We start from the raw sequence: 21,770 nt of genomic DNA, 5'->3' as shown, positions 1-21,770 counted from the left end.
TCACCTGAACACAATACTGCTTTTACTTGCTAAGTCTTCTTAGAGTGTTACTTAGCAAGCTATCCAGTTTGTTGCTAAGATCATCACTATTTCCTTTCCCTTATTTTTCTTTCTTCATGTTATCTCTTTCCTTACTTTGTACTCCCTCCTTGCACCAGCTCTAATTTCCTCTTGACTTTGGGCTTCGGTGTTTTGCCTAATAAAAATCAGCTATCAAATTGTTAATGAGGGTATTTATGAGTTACTGAGCTTTTGAGTCAACAGGCCGTTCGTAGTGATGGGTAATAGACAAATGCCTGTCTCGTTGTCCTAACAGCTGTCTGTAGTTTCAGAGACAGCTTACCTTGCTTTCAAATAAGTTAAACTCACAACAGTTGAAATTTAGTCAAATTGTGCAGTATTCATTACTATTTTATAAGCACCTTCCATAGGCTTCCAGATTTCATCAAGATCTTAGTGCAGTTATTTCTTCACTATTTTTAATATTCTTGCTTTAGTATATGTAAGGAAAATTTATACTTACAGCTACAGCCTTGGTTTTCTTCTCAAACTTTTTTGTTGATATGTTAGAGTTTAATTTGAAGTCTCTAAATATCACCAAAGTTTATTCCATCTCCCTTCCAGACATGGCTAACATTCTCTCCAGCACAAGAAAAATAACCCGTTCAATATCTAGTTGAATTGCTTTTTCCTTTTTTACTACCCATGACTGTATATGCAGAGGACAGTGAATTTCATCCCCAACTATACAATTATTTTTGTCATGTTACTATAGCCCTTTTTATAGTTCATGAATATAAGATTCAGGGAAGACAGTGTGAAAGCAGAGAAACCTTAGACATACCTGTTTTAAGGTTTTGGTGATCCACTTGAAAATTTCTATTTTTTTACCTATTGTATCAGAATAGGTCTGCTGTTTTAACACATGCAGAAGATCCTGCATACCATCTTGATAGAAACCTGATGCTCTGTTAGAAAATAAAAAAATAATTATATTCCTTAGGTTGAGGAAAAAGCACATTGAATGTATGCCTGATAATTATTTTTCTTTTTGTTGTTTATTTTGTCCATGCTTGTTGTAGGTTAGTTAGTTGGATACATATGATAAAATTTAAAGTATTTTAAATTACATGGATTGCATTAATAATAATGGTAGGCATTTTATGTTGGTCACACTATACATATGTTTTCAATTATGTAATTCTGGCTCAAAACTGGAAAAGATGTGATAAATGGAAATTTATACATCTGTAAGAAAAAGATATAGCAAATACATAGTAATTTACATATCTTTTTTGAAATATTGCATACTGGCTTTGTCAGTGCTGGTAAGTCCATTTCAAGGATGTCGCCCTTAGTCCATTAGTTTGGATAATGAGCCCTATAAAGTACATTTATAACTCGTGGCACTGCAAGGAGATGGATTCTAATTTTCATCCTTTTATCTAGACACATTGAAAGAAGGTCAATGGAGGGTTCTGTATGATTCATTGTCCCAACACATATCAGATGACAGAGACCTGATAATGTCAGTGCATAAGTGTTTTCCATATTTGGAAGCAGTACTTGAAAGAAATTTTCTCAGCATCATCCTTTGAAGTAAAGTGGAGACTGAAATTAAAAGCGCTATCTCTTTTTCTGTTTAAAATCTTATCAAACATATGACCTGATAGCTGTTCCTGAACAAAGGAGAGGAAACAACACTTATCAGAAAAATAAAAAGTGTGTAGTTGCCTTTGCTGGCTTTGAGTGATGCAACATGACATTTAATCAACCTTTCCCCTTTGATAATGTTCAGGGGGCTGGCAGGGGAAATTGTTTCATAAACAATAAGAAAGGTTATAATTAGAAATGAGCTGTAGCAGCTTGACTTCCTTGTTTATTTGCAGTATTCAAATGAGCGCTTGAGAATTAAATCAGTTAGGTTAACGTTAAGAAAAAACTTCTTAAAGTTGCAAGTGAAACACATGTTGAATAGAATGTGATGTAAACTGTATGAAGAATGCAGCACGTTTAAGTGAAACAGTGCTTGTACCATTTACAAGAGTGTTAGTCTGTTGTGTTACACTTGAAAAATTTTTGTAGCAGTGTCTCAACTTTTAATTGTTCTCATTTTGTTTTGACCTGTGTGCATTCAGAAGCACTTCTTTTGGGTGTTTCTTTTTATGTTGCCTGAGACAGACTAATACATGTTTTAGAATTTATATATTTTTAAAGACAACAGTATCGATCAAGAACATGTGTTGCTCTTAAAGCAATGTGACTTAGTTCATCTTTTTGTGTGTAACTTAGAGATAAATGGCATATTTGGTCACAACTATAGAAGCTCTGAAAAGTTCTCTTAAGTTGTTTTGCCATTTAATTAGTCAAATATTATTGTCAAATATTATTGCCAAAATAAACTCATATTTGGTAAAGGTTGCTGACTGGGGAAAAATAACACTGCATAGGGTAGCACCTACAAAATAATTCACAATATTACTTTTCCATGTATCATGAGGTAAGAAACATATGCCATTTTCACGTACAATCAAATGCCAGTGTTATTAGCTTATTTAATTTTCCTTATAAAGTGACCAATTTATTAATGTTCTGATATCATTATCTATGATGGCATTGCATGTTAAAAATTTTATATACCAGGTAGAATGTATAACTCTAGGATTTAGTTCTCAGTTTGAGTTGTTTTATGGTGGGTTCACATGTTAAAGAAAGGTGTAGCTAACTTATTTGAAAGATATAAACAATGTGCTATATAACTCAGTTTCAAAAACTTACACCTGATTTTGTTACCTTATGTCCAAATTTTTTACTTTGGCTTGATTTTTTTTTTAACAGATGCAAAGCTGTTGTGGATCATTTTGGACAAAGAATAAGCGCTAACTATTTTATTGTGGAAGATAGTTACCTTTCAGAGAGCACATGCAAAAATGTGTGTTACAGGTGTGTACTAAACCAGTGAACATAGTAAATTTCTTTAAATAATAGTGTACCCTGCAAAACCTTGAGATTATTGTCTCCTGCTTTACCTTTGCAGTACAGCTTAGTTCTGTGCATAGGTTTTCTCTTCTATATACTGTATACTTTCTATGTTTATGTTTTCTTAAATTGTCCTCTAAATCACATTCCCCTTTTCCTTACAAATAATCCAATAGCACTGAGTGCATTAGCAATTTCACATTTATTGAAAAGTGTTTGGAGGGTGGAGGTGCCTGTTGCTGTTCTCACTTCAAATTTGTTCAGGTTTAGAAGAGTATTAGAAGTCATTGTTTTCTCTGATTTTTGTTGTTCTTGCCGAAAGCATTAGGCATAAACTGCCTTTGTCTTTGAAAAAATTGCACATGAGATATTAGCCAAACTGTAGTAGTAGGTGCAGTGCAGAAATAATCATAGATTATTTCTATGATTAGAAATAATGAAGATTAGAAACTTCAATTCATGAACTCCACCGTAGTGTATTTCCCCTTAATCCAAAGTATCCGTCTTATGCTGTTCGGAACATAAAAAGTCCTGTAACATGCTGCTACTCATCTCGTTGAAATAAACAAAAGAATTTTTAAAAACTCAGTAGTGTTCAAGCTGTTTTATATAACTGCACTGGCTCATTTATTCATCATCTATTTTGGTCATTGAAAATACTACAGTAATGTTCCAGATGTGGTCCTACTTCAGCAACAGGCAGAATACCCCACTAACAATCATATTAATAAAGATTAGATGTTTAAATAGCCTTCCCACAGTATTATGTTAAGAATGGTATTGCCAGAACTATGAATCCAAATTGCTATTTTTTACATTTTTGTGAAATGCCATAATTGTTCTGTTTAATTGTAGGCAGATCTCCAGAGCGGTGCTCATTACTGATCAGTCGGTGTTAAACACAGATTCAGAGCAGCAGGTATATGTCAATTTTGTATCACCTCTTTCTGAATTGTATATATTAGTATGTAGTTGGTGGTAGGAATTCATGCTTTTGTTTCTGCTTGAATCCAGCTTTTTAGTTGGCTCTCCCTACTGGTAATTATTCAATTTGTTAGTCTCTATAAAACTATTAGGAATTTTATTTTATTTTATTTTAGTTCAATGGCTTGGGTTTCTCTGTTTGGCTGGCACTATATTAATTAACAGAGTTACTAAGCTGCTGTCTTTAAGGTAGTTTATTATGCTTACTTTTTAATAAACTGTTACCCTTAGTATTCTATTAACTGTTAATTATTTATCTTGTCTAAACTTTGTTCAAAGTTCTTTTGATTTTTTTAACATCACTTTTACTGTTCGAAGTTCTTATTGTACACTTTCAGATCTTTAAATGTTTCTGCTTCGTCAGTCTCTGCAGACCTTAATTTTAAAGGATATTAATCTGTGTTAAGTGTTTCTTCTGTATGCTTCCTGTATTCTTACAGATTAAATAGGATCTACAGATAAGGACATATATGACAGAGAGGTCTGTTCTTCCTAAGTCTTGCTACTAGCAGTCCTGCATAAAAGTACTTCAGTCATTCTCACCTAACAGTGCTCAGCCCAGTGTTTGAAAACAATTTTGCAGTCTCTTGCCAACAGAGTTTCTAAACTGTCATCCTTTTGGAGGGGGCTGTGATACGAGGTTTTCCTCCTGTGGCGCTGCTGCAGACATCCCTAGCAAAGGTGGCCTTACTGACTTCGGTAGAAATTCCTTAATGCTCAAATTCTGCAGGATTGATTGCACAAATTGTTACTAATAAACCAGAAAACAAACCTGTATAAATGTCTGCAGTTATTTTTCACCTTTACTCGGAATTGTGGTGGTTGCCTCATCTTCCATGTTACTCTGCTTTAACGTAAGTTGTTCTTTCTGCTTGACAGGTTTCCATTTTGACAGTGCCTCCAGTGGATCTGGGAAAACCAGCAGTTTGCATCATTGAGTTGTGTTCCTCAACCATGACATGCATGAAGGACACTTGTAAGTACAGGCTACATGTAATCTTAACTATATTTTTATATTTTTCCCTTTGACTCTATCAACTCTGAAACAAAATTTAAAATATGTGCATATCACTCCTCTGCTGCACAATGACCAGGCTGTTACCTGAGAAAACAGTGTGTATGGGGTCACTGTTAGCAGCAGATGAGAGAAAATGTCCATTGTCTTAATTCTATAGCAGTTGTGTGTTGTTTCACATGGCTTAGGAATCATACTACAAGATTCTTGCTGCATTCAGTTTTTTCGTAATTTACGTGTGATAATTATTTATTTAAAATCTTATTGTGATTTTCACGGTAATAAAGTATATTGTTCTTTATTTACAAATGAATCAAGCATAAAATGTTCCTTTTAACACTTACGTGGCTAATAAGCTTGATGGTTGTAGTCTTATTAGTACTGGGACAGTGTTCTGTTTACTGTACAGTAATTATAAAGTAGCACCAACATTTGTTATGATTGCTGTATATTTTTTTTTAGATTAAAAAAAGTGTTAGAATTTCACATTTTGTTTATTCTGCAAGATTAAGCCAACTGAAGATTTAGTAGAAAGGCAGATAAGGTTAGTGGAGAGCTCTCGCAGGCTTTCTTCTCCACTGTAACTAGCTAAGATTGTGCAGTCTTCAAGTCAAAATATTAAGATTTTTTTTAATTTAGAACTGTTTTTTGTAAAATTCTCTGCCAAGAATTTCTCCTACCACTATAATTAAAGGGCCAAAAGCCACCCAACGTATTTTCTCAAATCATTTCTGAAAAAAACTAAACAAAAAGATGGGATCATAGTTAACATAGATGCATGTATTTTTTTTTTTCCTTTGAGACTACCTTTAAAATTTAAGAGAATCTATATGCCATGGGACTCTATGGCCTCAAAAAAATGCTGCAAATTTTTGTTTCCATATAGATAGGTTTTCAGTACAAACATCAAGTATATTTCAGTATTATTTCTAGCAGAACATTTTGGAGCATATGTTGTTGTTTCTGCTGCAGTTCCTGCTTTTTTCTTAATCAGCATATACTGAACAATTAATAGGTATGTTAATAGACTTATTTTCACTTACACAACAATAAATTTTTCCTTCAGTAGATTTAAAAAAATACTCTAAAGCACGTGAATCTTACTGGTAGTTTGTTGTTAGTTTGGAAATGGACCACCTTAGCCGAACTATTAAATTGAAGTACCTGAAGTACACTGTACTGGGGGGCTTTTATCTTCTGAAAGTTTTGGTGGAGGTGGGATTACATCCCGTTACAAGAGTTGGAGAGAAGGAGTACATCATGATATATTTGAGGTAAGGTTATAAAAATTCTTTTAAGAACTTTGTTATTGTTGTCTACTGCATTAGATTCTTTAATTTTAAAAATATCTAAGAGATCACCTTTCTAGAAGGGCCATCCCAGTATTTCCATTAGAAGTTTTCTATGTACAGAGCTGTATGACTCTATTGTTGGTGTTTTATGTGAACTTGAAATAGATGAGCAACAAAATGTTCTTACTAGGTATTTATTTTTCTTTCCAAATTCTTTTTCTGAATTCTGTTAAATAGGTTATCAGTTTGGGACACTATGGAAGATAAATAGAATTAGAGGTTACCTGACCTAACGCTTTTTAACAAAAAATAAGTAACTGTAATAATAACCAATTTATTTTTATTGTTATCTGGGCTTGAACTCAGTTCTTTGCATATGAAAGAAGAGTGAACTAAATCATTAAGTTGTTCAAAGTTATATTTCCTACTTAAATAATAAAAAAAGATAAATCTGTAATTAAGAACTTAGTGCTATGAAGCATATTGTTAATATTTATCCTTTAAATAGCTGATTTACTTCATTTAAGGGTTCACAATATATATATATAGCAGGAAGTGAAACTAAAGAAGGATTGATGTTCAAGTAGATATAAATTATTAGTTTCATGAGAATTTCTGTGGTGCTGAAAAATTAAGGTTTCTGTTACTTACTTTTCTCCATAAATTCTTTTCATTTCAGAAGAGAAGGTACTACAGTCCTTAATGTAATTTGTCTTCATATATTGAAATAGTATAGTTGTATGTTAGGTATAGCTTAGTTCTAGTTATGGGACATATTTCATAATTTTTTTAAAAACTTTTACATCATTATCTGTAAATGGGTTTTAACCTGACTGATTTCTCCTTCAAACAATTATTTAAGATAAGTATACAAATACATCTACTCTTTGATCACACTGCATAAATGACAGGCACATAATCTGTATTGCCACTTGAGTGGAACCAAACTCCTTCACTTGCCCTAAAAATTGAGACTGTAATGATGAAATCATGAACTAAACTCATCGTTCTTCTTGCTAGAAGAATTACTTGAAGACAAATGTTGGCAACCACTGTAACTAATGCAGTTATACCTGAGTAAATCAAATATAATCAAAATATATACTGATGACTGTGACTCATAGCCATAACCTTAAAGATAATAAAAAAGATTTTATAGAAAGTAAATGATGTGAACTTTAGTGATTTATAGCTGGGGTTTTTTTGAGGAAAGAATAGATTGTATTACAATGTTTGGGCTTGTAAACATTTAGTTAAGGTTACAGGAAGACTTTTGTTATCACCACCTGTTTTCATTTACTTTTTTTAGTACATATTCCTTTTAGACAGAAGGTTTGCTTTTGGTTAAATAAAAAATGAATATTAATGTTTGAATATAATCTGTGTGTATGCAATCTGAAAGAGGAGGAGCATGAAGGGTTAAATTTCTGGTCCTCCTGGAGTTAGTGCCAACTTTCTGTGGCGTAACTGCAGCCAGGAAATCATTCAAGATATGTGTGATGTACTTGTAAATAATGACCCAAATATAGCCAGGCTTCAGAATGAAAAGAGAAAAATGTCGTATGGATTTGAAATAATGCCATAGCTCTACATTGCTATTAAATTGGTGAAAAATGTACAGTAATGAAGAAAAAATGAATCAGTTTAAATGTTATACAAATACGTTGAACGTCTTCACAATTCTCTGACAGATACTTCTCTGCTGCTAAGTTTCCAGACAATCATTCAGTAGCAAATGAGTCTGTTAAGGAGGTTTTATAAAAAGCTTTAAGGTGAGGCTTTTAAATACCTGCATGAATGGATGTAAAATCAGGTGGGATAAAGCAGCAGAGTAGGTGGCTGTGTATGGGAGTAGAGACCAACGGAACAGAAAAGAGGTCAAGAGCTTCATCAAGTGATAATCATTTCTGAGGAGTCAGCAACCTCACTAGTCTGCAAAACAGAACTAATAAAATTTCTCTGTGTGGTGTATATACACTGTACTTCTCTGGGCTAAAGGAATTGATTTATATGAAGAGCAGGGATTTCTAGAAGCCTGTTGTGCCTTTTAAAATTGTAAATGATATTTATGTATCTGTGTATTTGTGATTGTGATTAGTTTCTGTTCTCTTTTAACAGATTTAGTCCATTTAACCTGTCCATCAACTACAACTGCTAGGGAAGATTTGGAGCCTGTTGTACAGAAGTTATTCAATCTAAATAGAGAAAAAGGTAAAAAGAAATAAGTGAAGTACAAAGACATTATTTGCAAAAATATAATTTACCCTTGTAACTAAAGTATCTGTCACTGAACATCTGAATCTGTCATCAGAGTCAGCATATGGTGAGCTGCTATTTAGATATCAGCATTTCAAAGTAAAGGAATCTATTTTGAGAGTGAGATGGATTAGACAGATGTCAGATTTTTTTTTAATTTCATGATGTAATCTTCCAAGTCTTCTTCAGCTGTGGTTTAACTTCAGTATATAAGGACCATGGCTATAAGTGTCTAGGACCTTTTTAATTTTTCACATTTTCATGGAAACATATTTGCTCCTCAGAATGCCTTTCAAAGGTGCAGTAGTGAAATTAAATATTTGGGAATATTTTTTTGTTACACGATCCTGTTTTTAGTGCTTTCTGTCACTTGGGTATTGCTAATAAAAGATCTCAAAACCCCAAAAGTTAGTGATCTGCTTTTCTCCTCCAGCTGCCAGATGTGCTCAGTGCCATAAGCTTCTTAGTTTTCTTTTGCCTTCTCTAACACTGTTGCTCATCCCTTTGTTGTCATCTTGTTTGCTGTGTTTAGCTGAAATTCTCTGGATTCTGCTTTAAGCAGTGGAAGCATAAAGTTGTTGCACACTGCAGTGTTATCAGGAAGATAGATTTCCAGTAATTTCCAATAATGAACTATTTGGCCCTAAATTCAAGGAAACTTTGCCAGCTACTTTCATGAACTTTGACCTTGAGATGGACAATTTCACAGTCCCAGAAGAAAGTAGCTGTTGACAAAGCAGTTGTTGCCTAGAAATTATCCCTGAGATACTTTAAGCTAGTTCCACAGAACTCTTTGTAATTTAATCCCGAGATCTTGAATTTAATCATATTTTTGGTAGATGCTCATAGAATAGGTAGTGTGTACATAGATGTTGCTGTGTTCTAACCCCAACAAAGCATTTTTAAATACAATGTGCTCATACTTAAATACAGTAAATGATGGTTCTTCTAGGAGGAGACAATACTTAGCTGTCAGTGGAAGTGTTTGCGTTTGGATAGACGCATGTTAGTAAGATGTGGATGTATTTTATAATATTTATAAATTTTTTGCTTATAGTATTTGCTGTTATGCTTCATTCTTAACCTCATGAATTCAGGTAGAATTTTCTCCTGTTTAAAAAAAAATAAATGCAGTCTTTTTAAGTGGCCAGTCTTTCTTTTTCCTCTCAGGGCTCTGTAAGCAAGAACAGTGTTCCATGAAGGGTTGAGTTCAGCTTCTCACAAGTTTGTTTCTCTGTGTTCTTTTGCATTTTTACATTTTTTCCCTCTACCTTTTAATGAAAAAGCAAATATTGTTTTTGTTAGACAATACTTCCTATTAAAAGCACTTTAAAGTATTAAATAAAATGCATTTTCTTTCTTTTTTTGCTTACAGGAAAGGCAATTATTTTGATGTCCCAAAGATGTAATTTTTTTACTAGGTTTACAAGAGCCTTTACAAAACAAACACATAGATTACAACTAGGGTTTGCAAATAGGAAAGTATTAGACTGGAGAGCTGCGAACACTTGTCATGTTGATATTTGTTAATTTAAAGCCTGCTAATTTCCAACTTTTAATATTTAACATATATCTTAAACTTTCAAGACAGTGCCTGTGTTTCAAAGACTCAACTGGTGAAGAACAGATTAGCTTGCAGTTTAGTGTCTTCTAATCATTTGTGGGGGTTAGCATTAATCTTAATGTTTAAAGTGATCCAGTTTTGAAATGATATATTGTTTAGAACCTGACTGAAATTCTTCTGTAGAAACTCTGTGATCATAGGGGTCCTCAGGTGCACTGAGGCACTGAAAAGCTAGTTTTCACTGACACATAGGCCTTTTTATCATCAGGATGAGGTAGTGGTCGTATTTTAATTAAAATGTCAGAACAAATACTGTTGGAGTTATTGAAAATGAATCACCAGATAAAGTGAGCACTGGGCCATGGCAGGTCAAAGAGGCAAAGTCACCTGGAGAAGAGGACTCCATTCATTTTCCTGCCTAAATGAGGAAGAAGTAACTTTTATGAGCAATGTGAACTTTTTAATATATTAAAGAGCATCTTGCCCTGTATTAAGGCTCAGACTTTCACAGGCTGATGAATTTAATTTATATTTCAAACTATTCAGTACGGTTAGCACCTATTTTTTTTAAAGTATTTGACAGTTATAAAAAGATACTGAAGGAATAACATAGATTTATCTCTTTTTATCTAATTCAACTGCTTTAAAATACTGTTTTGAATGCCATTGTTATCTAGAAGTTTCTTCCTTGGAAAGAAGTAAATCTCGCAAGGTCTTTTACAAGCTTCATTTATTTTAGAGGAGGTAAAATACCAAAAAGGGGACAGAAAATATACCAAACAAATAGTATCTATTAAGCTAAGAATCTATGTTGTGTATTCCTCCATTTCATTCCGCATTGTTAAAAAGTGACCTTCATCTTCCCAGAGGTTTTTCTGCCTGTGCATAGAGGGGTTGTATGAATGTGCAAAGTAACTGCAAGAAGGTACAGATGATGGACAAGCAAGACATAGTGTATGATCATTTTGTATTCGTAATGAGTATTGTAGCACAGTACAAGCCCTCAGTAAGTGTAGATAAATAAAGAGTAATAATTTATTTTCATTTAGCAGTAATTCCACAGTTTAGAGATTCTACGGACTGCATATCACATATCCCAAACAGAGTACCTCTGGGCTTTGGTAATTCTTTATCTGCGCTTAATTGGAGAGGGAGGGTATTGTGTGTGGATTTTTCTTCAAAATTTCTTTTATTTAAACCATGAGCATTAGTCTCCTTAGATTGGTTTGGAGATGCTCAACCTTAAAGCACACTAAGGCCCATTATAAGAAGAGTTCCCATACAAAGATAAACTATTAAATGAGGGGGAAAAAGTATACATCAAAAATATCTTTGCATATGGAATGTAATAGCTTCAAGCTGGCACAGCCCCTGGAGGACTTGTTTAGACTGTCGTGAGCTTATGGAGTTTATCCAGAGTAAACTAGATAACATGAAGTGGAAAGGCGTTAAATTTAGACCAAGCTTCTTGGTAGTGTGCTTTTAGGTGATAATTGCTTCTTATGTGGCATAGCATGTACAGAATAAGTAGAGTTTACATACCTATGGTTGTAAAGGAAAAGTACGGTGAAAGAGTACCTCAGAAAAGAATGGAAAGTAAAATTAATTGGCTTTTTAAAGAAAAAAAATTACTTTATTACAGTAATTCCATGTTAATAAATTGACTTTTAGTATGCTAGATTACATATTTCCCTTATTACCCATGAACACTGATTACTGGAAGCACTTTTTTTTTTTCTTGTCAGAGACTGAAAATGAAGAACTGGAAAAACCTAGAGTCCTCTGGGCAGTCTACTTCAACATGAGAGATTCTTCAGGAATTGACAAAAATTCATATGATGGCTTACCCTCAAATGTTTATGTCTGCTCTGGACCAGACTCTGCGTTAGGAAATGACTGTGCTGTCAAACAGGTTGGGCAGATCAGTTTTTTTGGTTGCAGAACTTTAATTTTAAAGACCTAAGGAAGTCAAATACAGTCTACTTTTGTTGCGGGTTATTCTACTTTATGCTAGCTAATTAGTACTAATACAGCTATAAAGTTTCACAGCTAGACGTACAAAAATCTTACTTAGTGAGCAAAGTGAATGTCAGTAGGATTGAGAATGGAGGAAACCTGAGAAAAGATCAGTTCTCAGGTTGTCTGTATGTCTAGTTCCTGCCAACTGGAATGCTGAACTGAGAACCACTTGCAAGTTGCCTAGTAGTAGGCTTAACATACCACTACTCAATTTAAGACAAACTACTAGTGCTTTGAAATTGGGGGTGAAGAGTGAAAGCTCTCTAAACAGAAGAGAAATCGTGAAATAGCCACCTTCTGTGTTGGCAGTAGGCAGAATATGCAGGGACACCAGATCTTCAAGGGTAGGTCCGCAGAAATTCACAAAGAACTTCATATCATACCTCTCATTGTGCCTTCCCCACTACTGCTGAGCAGAAGACAACAAGATCATGTGAATATGTAGATTATGACTTCTTCAACAAAAGACAACTACAGGAATGCTTCTCCTTTGCTCTTCCATTCAGAGATCCACCCTGATAAGGAAGGTATAAATTCTTAGGCAAATCTACCACAGCAGTCATGTAGTGCCAGGGTACTTTCAGAGCTAATGTGAGAACACTTTTACATCTTTGTAGGATTAACTGGCATTAGTCATTTTTAAAGCTGTTTTTTTAATGACCATGTTCAGAGAAAGTGCATGACATCTTCTAACCACTTGCAGGATTTTTTATGACTAAGTCATAAACCTCTTAAAATAAGATTTTAAAGTGGAAAGGCTGACATAGCCTGAACTGTAGGGTCAGAACAGTATAATTAAGGGCTAGTAGTACCTTTTATTTTGCTTTACAAGGCAATAATTTACCTCCTAAGAGGATAAAGAATTGTAAAGACAAAAAATAATGCAAGACAATTATTATGGTAGCAGTTTTAAATTCTTCTTCCTAGATGAGATTTTTTTAACTGTTATTTAAAACAGTGCAACTTAAAAGCTGTTTAAATACACTTAAAAACCAGCCTATTTCTGATTCTGATAGCTACCTTTTCTCACATTCAGCAATGTCTTACCTTAACAGCTCTTTTTCTTACCAATGAGTAATGGTAGTATAGATCAAGCTGTGTTTAAATATTCTCGCTGCTGTAGTTAGCCGTTGTGTTAAATCTGTTGACCATCAGTGAGATAGGTGTTAATCAAGCAGATCTCAGAGAAGAAACAATCAGGAGCCTAAAACCCTGCATTTCAGAAAGAGTAAATAGAAACTATGGTGGGTTTTTTTTGAACCTGTTTTAAATTTTGAAACAAATGGTCACTACTTAGAGTGAAAAATATTTTAGTGTAAACATGTTTATAATTAAAAGTCATAAGGGAAAAGTGAGGAGCATATGTGAGAACAAAGTGAAGAATAAACTGAAGATAAAGCAGAATTTGCAGTTAGAATACACCCTTCCCATCTAGAATGCAGGGACATTCTAGACAATTGAAGGAGAGAAATACATGTAAGTTGGTGTGCCTTCTACCCCCAAATCACTTTCATCTTCCTAGCAATGGGATGGACATCTCCAAACATGAAATATTTACAAACTCATGGATCAGAACACTTTAAAAAACAAACATAAAACCTCTGTGTATATTAGTCTTGGAGATAGCTTGGAAAATTGAATCTAATTTCTCTGATCAATTCTGTGTTTATTGTTTTAATGATACGTCCCATGATCTATGTTTTCATTAGCATTAGTATTATAAACTTCTATATGTCATGCTGTTTCATTATATTGATGATACATTATTTAGAAGGCAAGACACCGCAACTTTTACAGGTCATGATCCATCTATGGCTCAGTATACAAATGACTTCATTCTTGTTTTATTTTAATTTAGTGTTAAATTCCTAGTATAATATTGGATTAATTTTGATGTCTGCATTTACTTGCCCTGAGGATAGACTAAATCAAATGTAAAGTGCCATTCATGGTTCCTTCAAATTCTGTATGTATGGGTCAAGTATAGCATCTGGCTTCCACTTTTCTATTTTTTCACTGCTACAACCTGATGTGAATTATCATGTTCTAAAGTATTATGTTCCCTGAAGTATTTCAGATTTGTGAGGCATCTTCGTGTTCATAAGAGGAAGCACTAAAATAGTCATGCCAATATTTGTCTTTTAACCTGTTTACATTTTTTTCTATATCTGGAAGGATTTCAGAGTTAGTCAAGTGTGTAGCATTTCAAAGTACTGTTATTTTGGTAGTGTTCTCTGTCCAAGATGCTATGAAAGCCCATACAGCTTGTCTGCATGCCATCAAGGTGCGTAGCTGGGATACAGTAAAACAGTAACAAAACAGAGTTTTATTCAACTTCAAACAGTTATTAAATTTTTGAGTATCTATGCAAGTACTTTACATGCCTGTGTCTTAATGCTTAATTCAAACATACACACTTGAAAGCTGGTACACTTAACTACTAAATGTTGAAGGAACTATTTACTAACTTAATTAGTTACAATAAGTATTAGTTACAATAATATGACACTTCTCTTCAATATTCTATTAAATATAATAATAGTTTAAGTCTATTTTTTGAGTTTCAAGGATGAGTGCAGACTTGAAATAAAAAGTCTTTCTCTTACCTTCAAAAACTTAGTTTTGTAAACTTTTGTAGGATATTTGTACCCCCTTGCACTCCAGACTAACTAGGCAAGATTTTCAAATTACAAAACCATGTCTTTGAAGTAGAGAACAGAAGGTTTTTGTATATTTTGTCATATACTAATATAAATAGTTTAAACAGTTTTAAAGGGGTATGGAAGAGTGAAATTTAGGAAGCAGAATGAGAAATTAAATTGAACTGAGAGTAGACAGGGTCATTTAAGCAGTTAATAATGGAGTCCTACATCCAGATGCTGGTGATACAAATCCAGTGCTGCTGGTGGGCAGTGAAGTTTATCACAGAAAGCTGTTTGGTACATGCTCAATGATGTATTAATCTCAAAACAATTCCCTCTTGTCCAGGAATCCACATCATGTAATCAGCCTTTGCAGCTGGCATTAACTGACCCTACTGTCAGCTTTTGCAGTGCCATGTCTGGTAGCAGTATGAATATAAAGATTAAGTGCATTCTTGCCTATGTGGGAGCTCTCATCACAGGTCGTCTTTAGGGCATAGTTTACTAAACAGACAGAATAGAGAGGCCGTGTTCCTTTGCCTTTTTAGAAACCCAAAATATAACTGGGTGTCTGCATCAGTTGTCTCTGTTTGCCTTAGAAGCTTAAGGACTTGGAAAAGGCAACATTTATGGAAATGTGAAGTGCATGTTGATTCACTAAATACATTCCTGAGCATCTCTAGCTTTTTCTTTTTTTTAAGGTAAGCTTATATATGCACAAGAACCTGTAAAACTATTCAACACTAGTTAAAAAAGCTCCTTGCATTCTTGTGTTTTTTTAAAGGATTTTTGGCCTCCTTTGTTTTTATAAAAAGAATTCTAAGATTGTATTATTTTGGTACTTTTTATCCCAGATTTTGTAGTTTTATTCTCTGTGTGGTAATAACAACTACCTGATGTTATCAAGAACACGTTTCTTTTTAACAACTTTCATTGCAGTGGTCAAAAAACTTGACTTTTTATGTGTACTTAATTTCTAAACCTCGATAGCTTGAAGAGTAAGTGGCATTGTAAATTAAATCTTTGAGCTATATCTTAAGAGTAACTGTCTTTTCATCTCAATAAAAGTTGTTTATACAGTTCTTTTCAGAACAGCACAATTAGTGCACATCAGTGTACACACATAATACATTGAAATTATAGACGTTTTTTGAAGAAACTATAAATGTATACAAATATGCATATATTTTCAATGATAATATTCCATTGGATGAGAATAGTTCTCAGTTGAGCTATCTATGAGCTGCTCAGAAAAACAGAAATGGAGATTTTTTGTAGCTTTTAAATTTAAGAAGAAATCCCCTATAGATATGGTGTCTATTGTACGTATTAACAATTTCCCGGCTTTGCTTGTCATGTGAAATGGGTTCTTGCTCTGGAAGGAGGCAAGATCTTTCCCATGCCTTGCGGTGACTTCAGCTAGGGATATTTTTATAGTGGAAAAGATAATTTTGCTTGCAAAAAATCAGCTTTGTTGTTCTCAGTACGATGTAGAATGAGCAGCATTCTTTAAAAAGCCCTATGCTGTGACCTCCCTAGTAGAACAGCGTAAAAGGATAGATTGCTTTTTCTTCTTTGAGGACTGCAAGAAGGAATGTATTTCCCACGTGTTTACAATACTGTCAAAGCATTAAATCACTATTGATTCGAAAGAACAGAGATTAGTCTTAAATATCTGTAAAATATGGGTGCGAGGTATTGCATTTCAAGGTAAAGTTTATTTTATGCTTTTTTTTCTGAATAGGCTGAGACTATTTTCCAGGAAATGTTTCCTACCGAGGAATTTTGCCCACCACCACCAAATCCAGAAGATATTATTTACGATGAAGATGAGATTGCACCAGAAGAGTCTGGATTCAGTAATTCACCAGAGGCAAAGCCTGAACCCTCCGTTGAGGAAAGCGGTAGTGGAGATAGTACTGCTGTTAAGAAAGAAGATAATAAAGAATGAGTTAGCACTGTTCTTGTAGTAGAAGAGGATGTCACCGAAATCGGGAATAAAACCTCTTAACACCACTGTAGCATTAAGAAGCAGGCACACCTTTATTGCGGCTGGGCGGCACGGGAGGTAGCCCTCCAAAAACGCACGCGCGCCGCGTCAGTAGTTCATTTCGTATTTATATGGTAAGTTAATTACACATTTATCATGTATCCAAGGACGCCTATATATATTCATAACCTATCCCGAAAAAGGTGGTCTTTATTGTAATGAGTTCCGGGAATTCATTTCCATAGTCTCCGCCTTTAACTCCTCCCGGTTGCGCACGCGTAGTTTCCTGTGGTGGTCGTGGGCCGGGGTCTGTGAGATGAAGGCCGTATGTCTTCCTCGCTATGCATTTTTCACCTTTCCTTCTTGCGCAGGCGTGGTAGCATCTTGGCTCTCTAACATGTTGTAACTCGTTTGTCCAGTAAGTAACTCTATTGTATTAAACTAGTGTCCATGACGGTCTCTAACAACACAAAAAGTCCAGCATCTTACCTAGTGGGGTTTCTATGGCTACCTACTTCAAACCTAACAGTGCCTATGGTTACTTGTTTCAAACTTAACAATCCTTTAACTAGGTTACAAACCTAATACAGAACACAAACTTATCGTTTTGTGATTAAATTTTCATTTGATTTTTAAGTATTGGTAACAAGGAGGTTGACCCAAACTAAAATGTAAGGGAGGAAGGGTAAGAAAAAGAGGTTTAAAAACCCCATAGCCGTAGTATTTGCGATTGCCTTACTTTCCTTAGCTTGGATAATCTTTCTTCATCAAATAGTTTCATTGATAGCTGAGACATTTCTGAATAGCCATAGGTCCACCAGATCCAGGGGTGTTTGTAGCTAAACAAAAAACATAGAACAAAGCATTTGAATTTAAAATACTAAAATAGGATTCACGATTTGTTGAGAGAATTTAGTCTTGTTTTACATCTCGGAAGGAATCCTTCATTTTTTAAACAGGCAACAAGTCGAAACTAATCAAAAGAAAATATGTGCAGGTTTGCTTGCCAGTCAGAGGATGATCTTATGGTGCAACGTATCACAGTTCTGCTAAAAGTCATTGGATCTGTGCTAATTAAACAGTTGAAGGTGAGCTTCACAATCTGTCTTTCAAAGTGGTTTTATGATGGAACTTAAAGGCAATAATATTGACAGTTTTGTAATGGCTTTAGAGTATGTAATAGATGTCATGTTTAATTTGTATAGTGAAAAATTTCTTGTATGGTTTTGAAACTGATGCCATAATTTAGAAACAAATATAATCCAATAGATGTTTCTCACATGAAACTATTTTACATTCAAATGTTTTTTTAATAAGATCTAATAGATCACACATTTTCACTAGTGACTTAATTTACTGTAGTCAGGGAAATAGCACAATTTAAATTTAATGCTAGACTTCCCAACCAAATTTAAAATCATGAATGGAGAGTACCTGTTTTTGGTTTCTCTGGGTTCATTGCAATGTTTGGGCCTTTAGTAAGCCAGTAGTTAGTTTTGTGGAGTATGGTGTCTGAGAAGCTTAGACGATAATTAATTGAGGGTTTTTGTGATGGGAAGAAGGTTCAACTGATAATTCCAAAGGCTTCTATTGATCCCGGTTAACAGGATGAAAATTAGTGCGATAGCTGTAAATTATGCATTTTGTAATGATAAATCATAAAGCATTTATACAGAAAAATTTAATGGAGTATTTATAAGCCTAGTTTTTATGAGATATTACAAAATGAGAAGACTGTTGTAAATGACCATGATAAACTTGCACTTCTTCTGAACAATGCTTGAAATTAGATATTCAGATAATGAAAAATATTTAGCATTTACTTAAAGATTTACCTTAAAATGTACACCCAATAGAGGAGTAGTGTATCTAAATATAGAGATCAGTGAATTTTGATGTGTTGTGGTTTGAAATTCTACATGAACTTAGATATAGTACTAGCAGTGCTTAAATACTGTACGTAAATAAAAAATGCCATTGAGTAATTAATTCTCAGCTCTGCCTGAACTTGACACATCCAGGCTCTTGTACAGTTTTGTGTTAAAATGGCTTCATGCCATAAAGGTTAATTTATTTATTTTTTTACAGCCTAACTGATACAGTTAACTTCACTTTGTTTTGCATCATAATACATTGTCCAATTTGCATTTCAAAAATGGGTTTGTTAGCATTTACGTTCTTTGCTTATTGGATTGGTACGGTTGTGCGTATAATCGCAGAGTCCTCAGAACAGTATGTGGTTGAAATGTTTCCAATGTTAAACAACAGTTATCTTTGGCTGCTTGTGATTGAGCAGTTATTTGTATATAGTAATAAGCATACTGCCTCTTCATTTAGCTGCAATTTTTGTGTGTATTGGAAAGCATGAGTATGTGGCCATTGTATGTAACATCTACGGATCTGTAAAAGAACTAAGTGGAGGACCTAGTTCCTGTTTGTCTTTCGATAATAGGGATCGTAGTTGAATTTTTCATCTTCTGTGTTTACAAGGAAATCGTTTGATGAAAATTAAAGGTTTGCTTGCAAGTGCATTTTTCTGTGTTTTGTTTCAATTACGCAAGAAAAGCAGTTCATTCATTAGCTGAGATTTCCTGATAATTCTGTGGTCTGCTTTCATCGTGTTGACATCTGTAAGAAGATTGAAGTTTACGTGTGTGACACTATGTTTATATCAGTTAGCAAGTTTATATAAAGTAGCGTTTTAGTGCTCGGTGTCCATGTGAAGCAAAGTTTGGAAATATTGCAAATTTCATTTTAGATAAGACAGAATAATCTACAAGTTGTAGGTTACGACTTTACACTACATTGATTGCTTAAAAACTGTTTTCATGTCTCATTCATATGGTGAATGGAAACATAAAATGTTTTTCCTATGGTACTTGAGTACCCAATAGCTCACTTGCAATAGCAGTAGATAAGACTGTTGATCTTTGTATTTTACAGAAATCATGCTTTGAACTGCATTTTGTTCTTGCTTTAAATGATTTAAGCATACAAAGTGAGGGTTAGGCTTATTTGAAGTAGTTTTTAAGGCTTGTCATACAGGATGTATTCAAAAGACAACATGACTTTTTAAAAACTGGCAATTTATCTGTAGGATTATTAATAAATCAAGTTAAAGAAAGATAAGGTTAATTGAATTTTTAAACAAGTAGCTGTATTATCCTTCAAGCACCTTGGAGCTCATACAATATTCACACCTTTTTTTTTCCTAAGGAGTGCTTTGATATGTTTCAATTCCTTTTTTAATGAGTACTTTCTTTTTAACTTCATTAATCGGATTAACTCTTAATATTCAAACAGTCCATTTTATGCCAGTTTCCCTTCTGCTGTTGTATTGCCTTATCTGTGTGACTGCAATTAGTTACTGTTCCTTTGGAAGTATTTTCAGCCATGAAGCTGCTACGTCTGCTTTTTCTGGTGATGATGATGCTTAGGGCCATTTGACAGGTAATCATTAGAACTTAGATCCTTGCAGACTATGGGGTCTTTTCTCCTATCATTGCAGGGGGATTTATGTAGGTAACTCCTATTAATGTTAATGGGACTTGCATGTGTAAATCCTCCTTGCATCAATGGGAAAGTTGACCCCTGGAAAAAAATATCTTCATGTTAGACTTGCTGATTCAGAAACATCCAGGCAGTCAGCTGCTGTGTGGAAATGGGATGGAGCACAGGCTTTGTGCCATTTCACTGAAATGCTCTGAAGAGGACTTGGGGAGTTCTCAGGGTTTTTATCTTTTATATTGTCTTTTCCATACACTTTGAATCTTGTCAGAGTTCCTCTGACGATTCTTTTTCTGTAGCTAGCATCAGTTTCACTTTCTGTACTCAGGAGGTTGCGTGGCTCCTTTTGCTTTGGCTCTGAGTACATTTTAGGCCCCTCTCTCTCCCCTCCAGATCTTTTTACATCAGCAATGTGAGTTGCAACAGCTTAATTTCAAGAACTAGTAATGTATTGATTAACGACCAGTAAGAAGTATTAAAATACTGTTTTCACACAATAAGAGACTAGGTCACTTAAAATCCATAATTGAAAAGAATGTTGAAAGGATAAAATTAATTTCCTCAACACTTTCCAGGCTGGGAGTGGGAAAACATGTGAACTACCCACTTTCCTTGGGTGGTGGAAAGAAGAAAGGAGACAGACAAACAGATGGAAATAGCTAAAGCAGGATTGTTGTGGTGGGAGGGGGAGGATCAAATGGGGCTGTTTGCCATAACCTTCATGCTCTGAGATCAGCTGAGTCTTGCACTTTTATTTCCCCTTTTGCTATGTGAGATTTGTACATAATTTCTAACAGTTTATGAACTCTGCAGGAAAAATATGTATGTGCTTTTCGGAATGAGGCAACAACAATTAACCAAGAATGCAATAACATATAAATGGAGTAACACTGGACACATGCACTGAGGACTTCGCAGTACAAATAAGAGTATTATTTTTTTCTTTATCCGTGGATATGTTTATCCATTCTTTATTCTGTATTCTGTTGGTCAGCCAGTTACTACTGTACATCTTTTATATGATCCTCTGCAGTACATTTTAGGTTTTTACTTACCTGAGAATTTTGTATCAGTAGCAAGTCATCCCCTTAAAAAGTAAAAATTCTGGTGTCAGAACTACCCTAAACAGCTCCAGAGATCTCTCCTGGCTTTTCTGCCAAAATGAGTGTTCTCTTCACCCACTCATTATCAATAAGCTCCACAGATTCTGGTGGATTGTCTGCTGTTGATGCCCATTTTTATTTTTCCTTAGGATTCTGTGATGACTGCAGTTAACACAGTTGCTAATTTCCCAATTAAGGGAGCAAATTACTGTTTCATGACTTCACATCATGAAACTTTATTGTTTTGTGTGTGTGTGTCTACAATCCTTAACAGATTTTTTTTTCAAATAGTATTAATTAGCTTTGTGTGTGTATATATATATAAAATGACAAAATTATTAACTCATAAAAGTTCTATCATTTAAACTTTTGCAGAAATCAACCACTATAGAATGTCCAAAAAGTTAGAATTACCTGCT

General features: G+C 34.3%; 1 protein-coding gene across 1 annotated transcript in view; it reads left to right on the top strand.

Moving 5' to 3' along the window:
* Positions 1–19,272, top strand: part of CHM (CHM Rab escort protein) — a 59,912-nt gene extending 40,640 nt beyond the window's left edge. The window contains exons 10-15 of the mRNA XM_068412093.1: positions 2,839–2,943; positions 3,835–3,898; positions 4,843–4,939; positions 8,389–8,481; positions 11,836–12,002; positions 16,496–19,272. Coding sequence (XP_068268194.1) covers positions 2,839–2,943; positions 3,835–3,898; positions 4,843–4,939; positions 8,389–8,481; positions 11,836–12,002; positions 16,496–16,702 — 733 coding nt within the window. The 3' untranslated portion in view covers positions 16,703–19,272. The remainder of the gene's footprint in view (positions 1–2,838; positions 2,944–3,834; positions 3,899–4,842; positions 4,940–8,388; positions 8,482–11,835; positions 12,003–16,495) is intronic.
* The last annotated feature ends 2,498 nt before the right edge of the window (positions 19,273–21,770 follow it).

The sequence above is a fragment of the Nyctibius grandis genome, chromosome 13, assembly GCF_013368605.1.
Source record: "Nyctibius grandis isolate bNycGra1 chromosome 13, bNycGra1.pri, whole genome shotgun sequence".
NCBI lineage: Eukaryota > Metazoa > Chordata > Aves > Nyctibiiformes > Nyctibiidae > Nyctibius > Nyctibius grandis.
The sequence above is the reverse complement of the archived record's forward strand: the minus strand, read 5'-3'. Positions and strand labels throughout refer to the sequence as shown.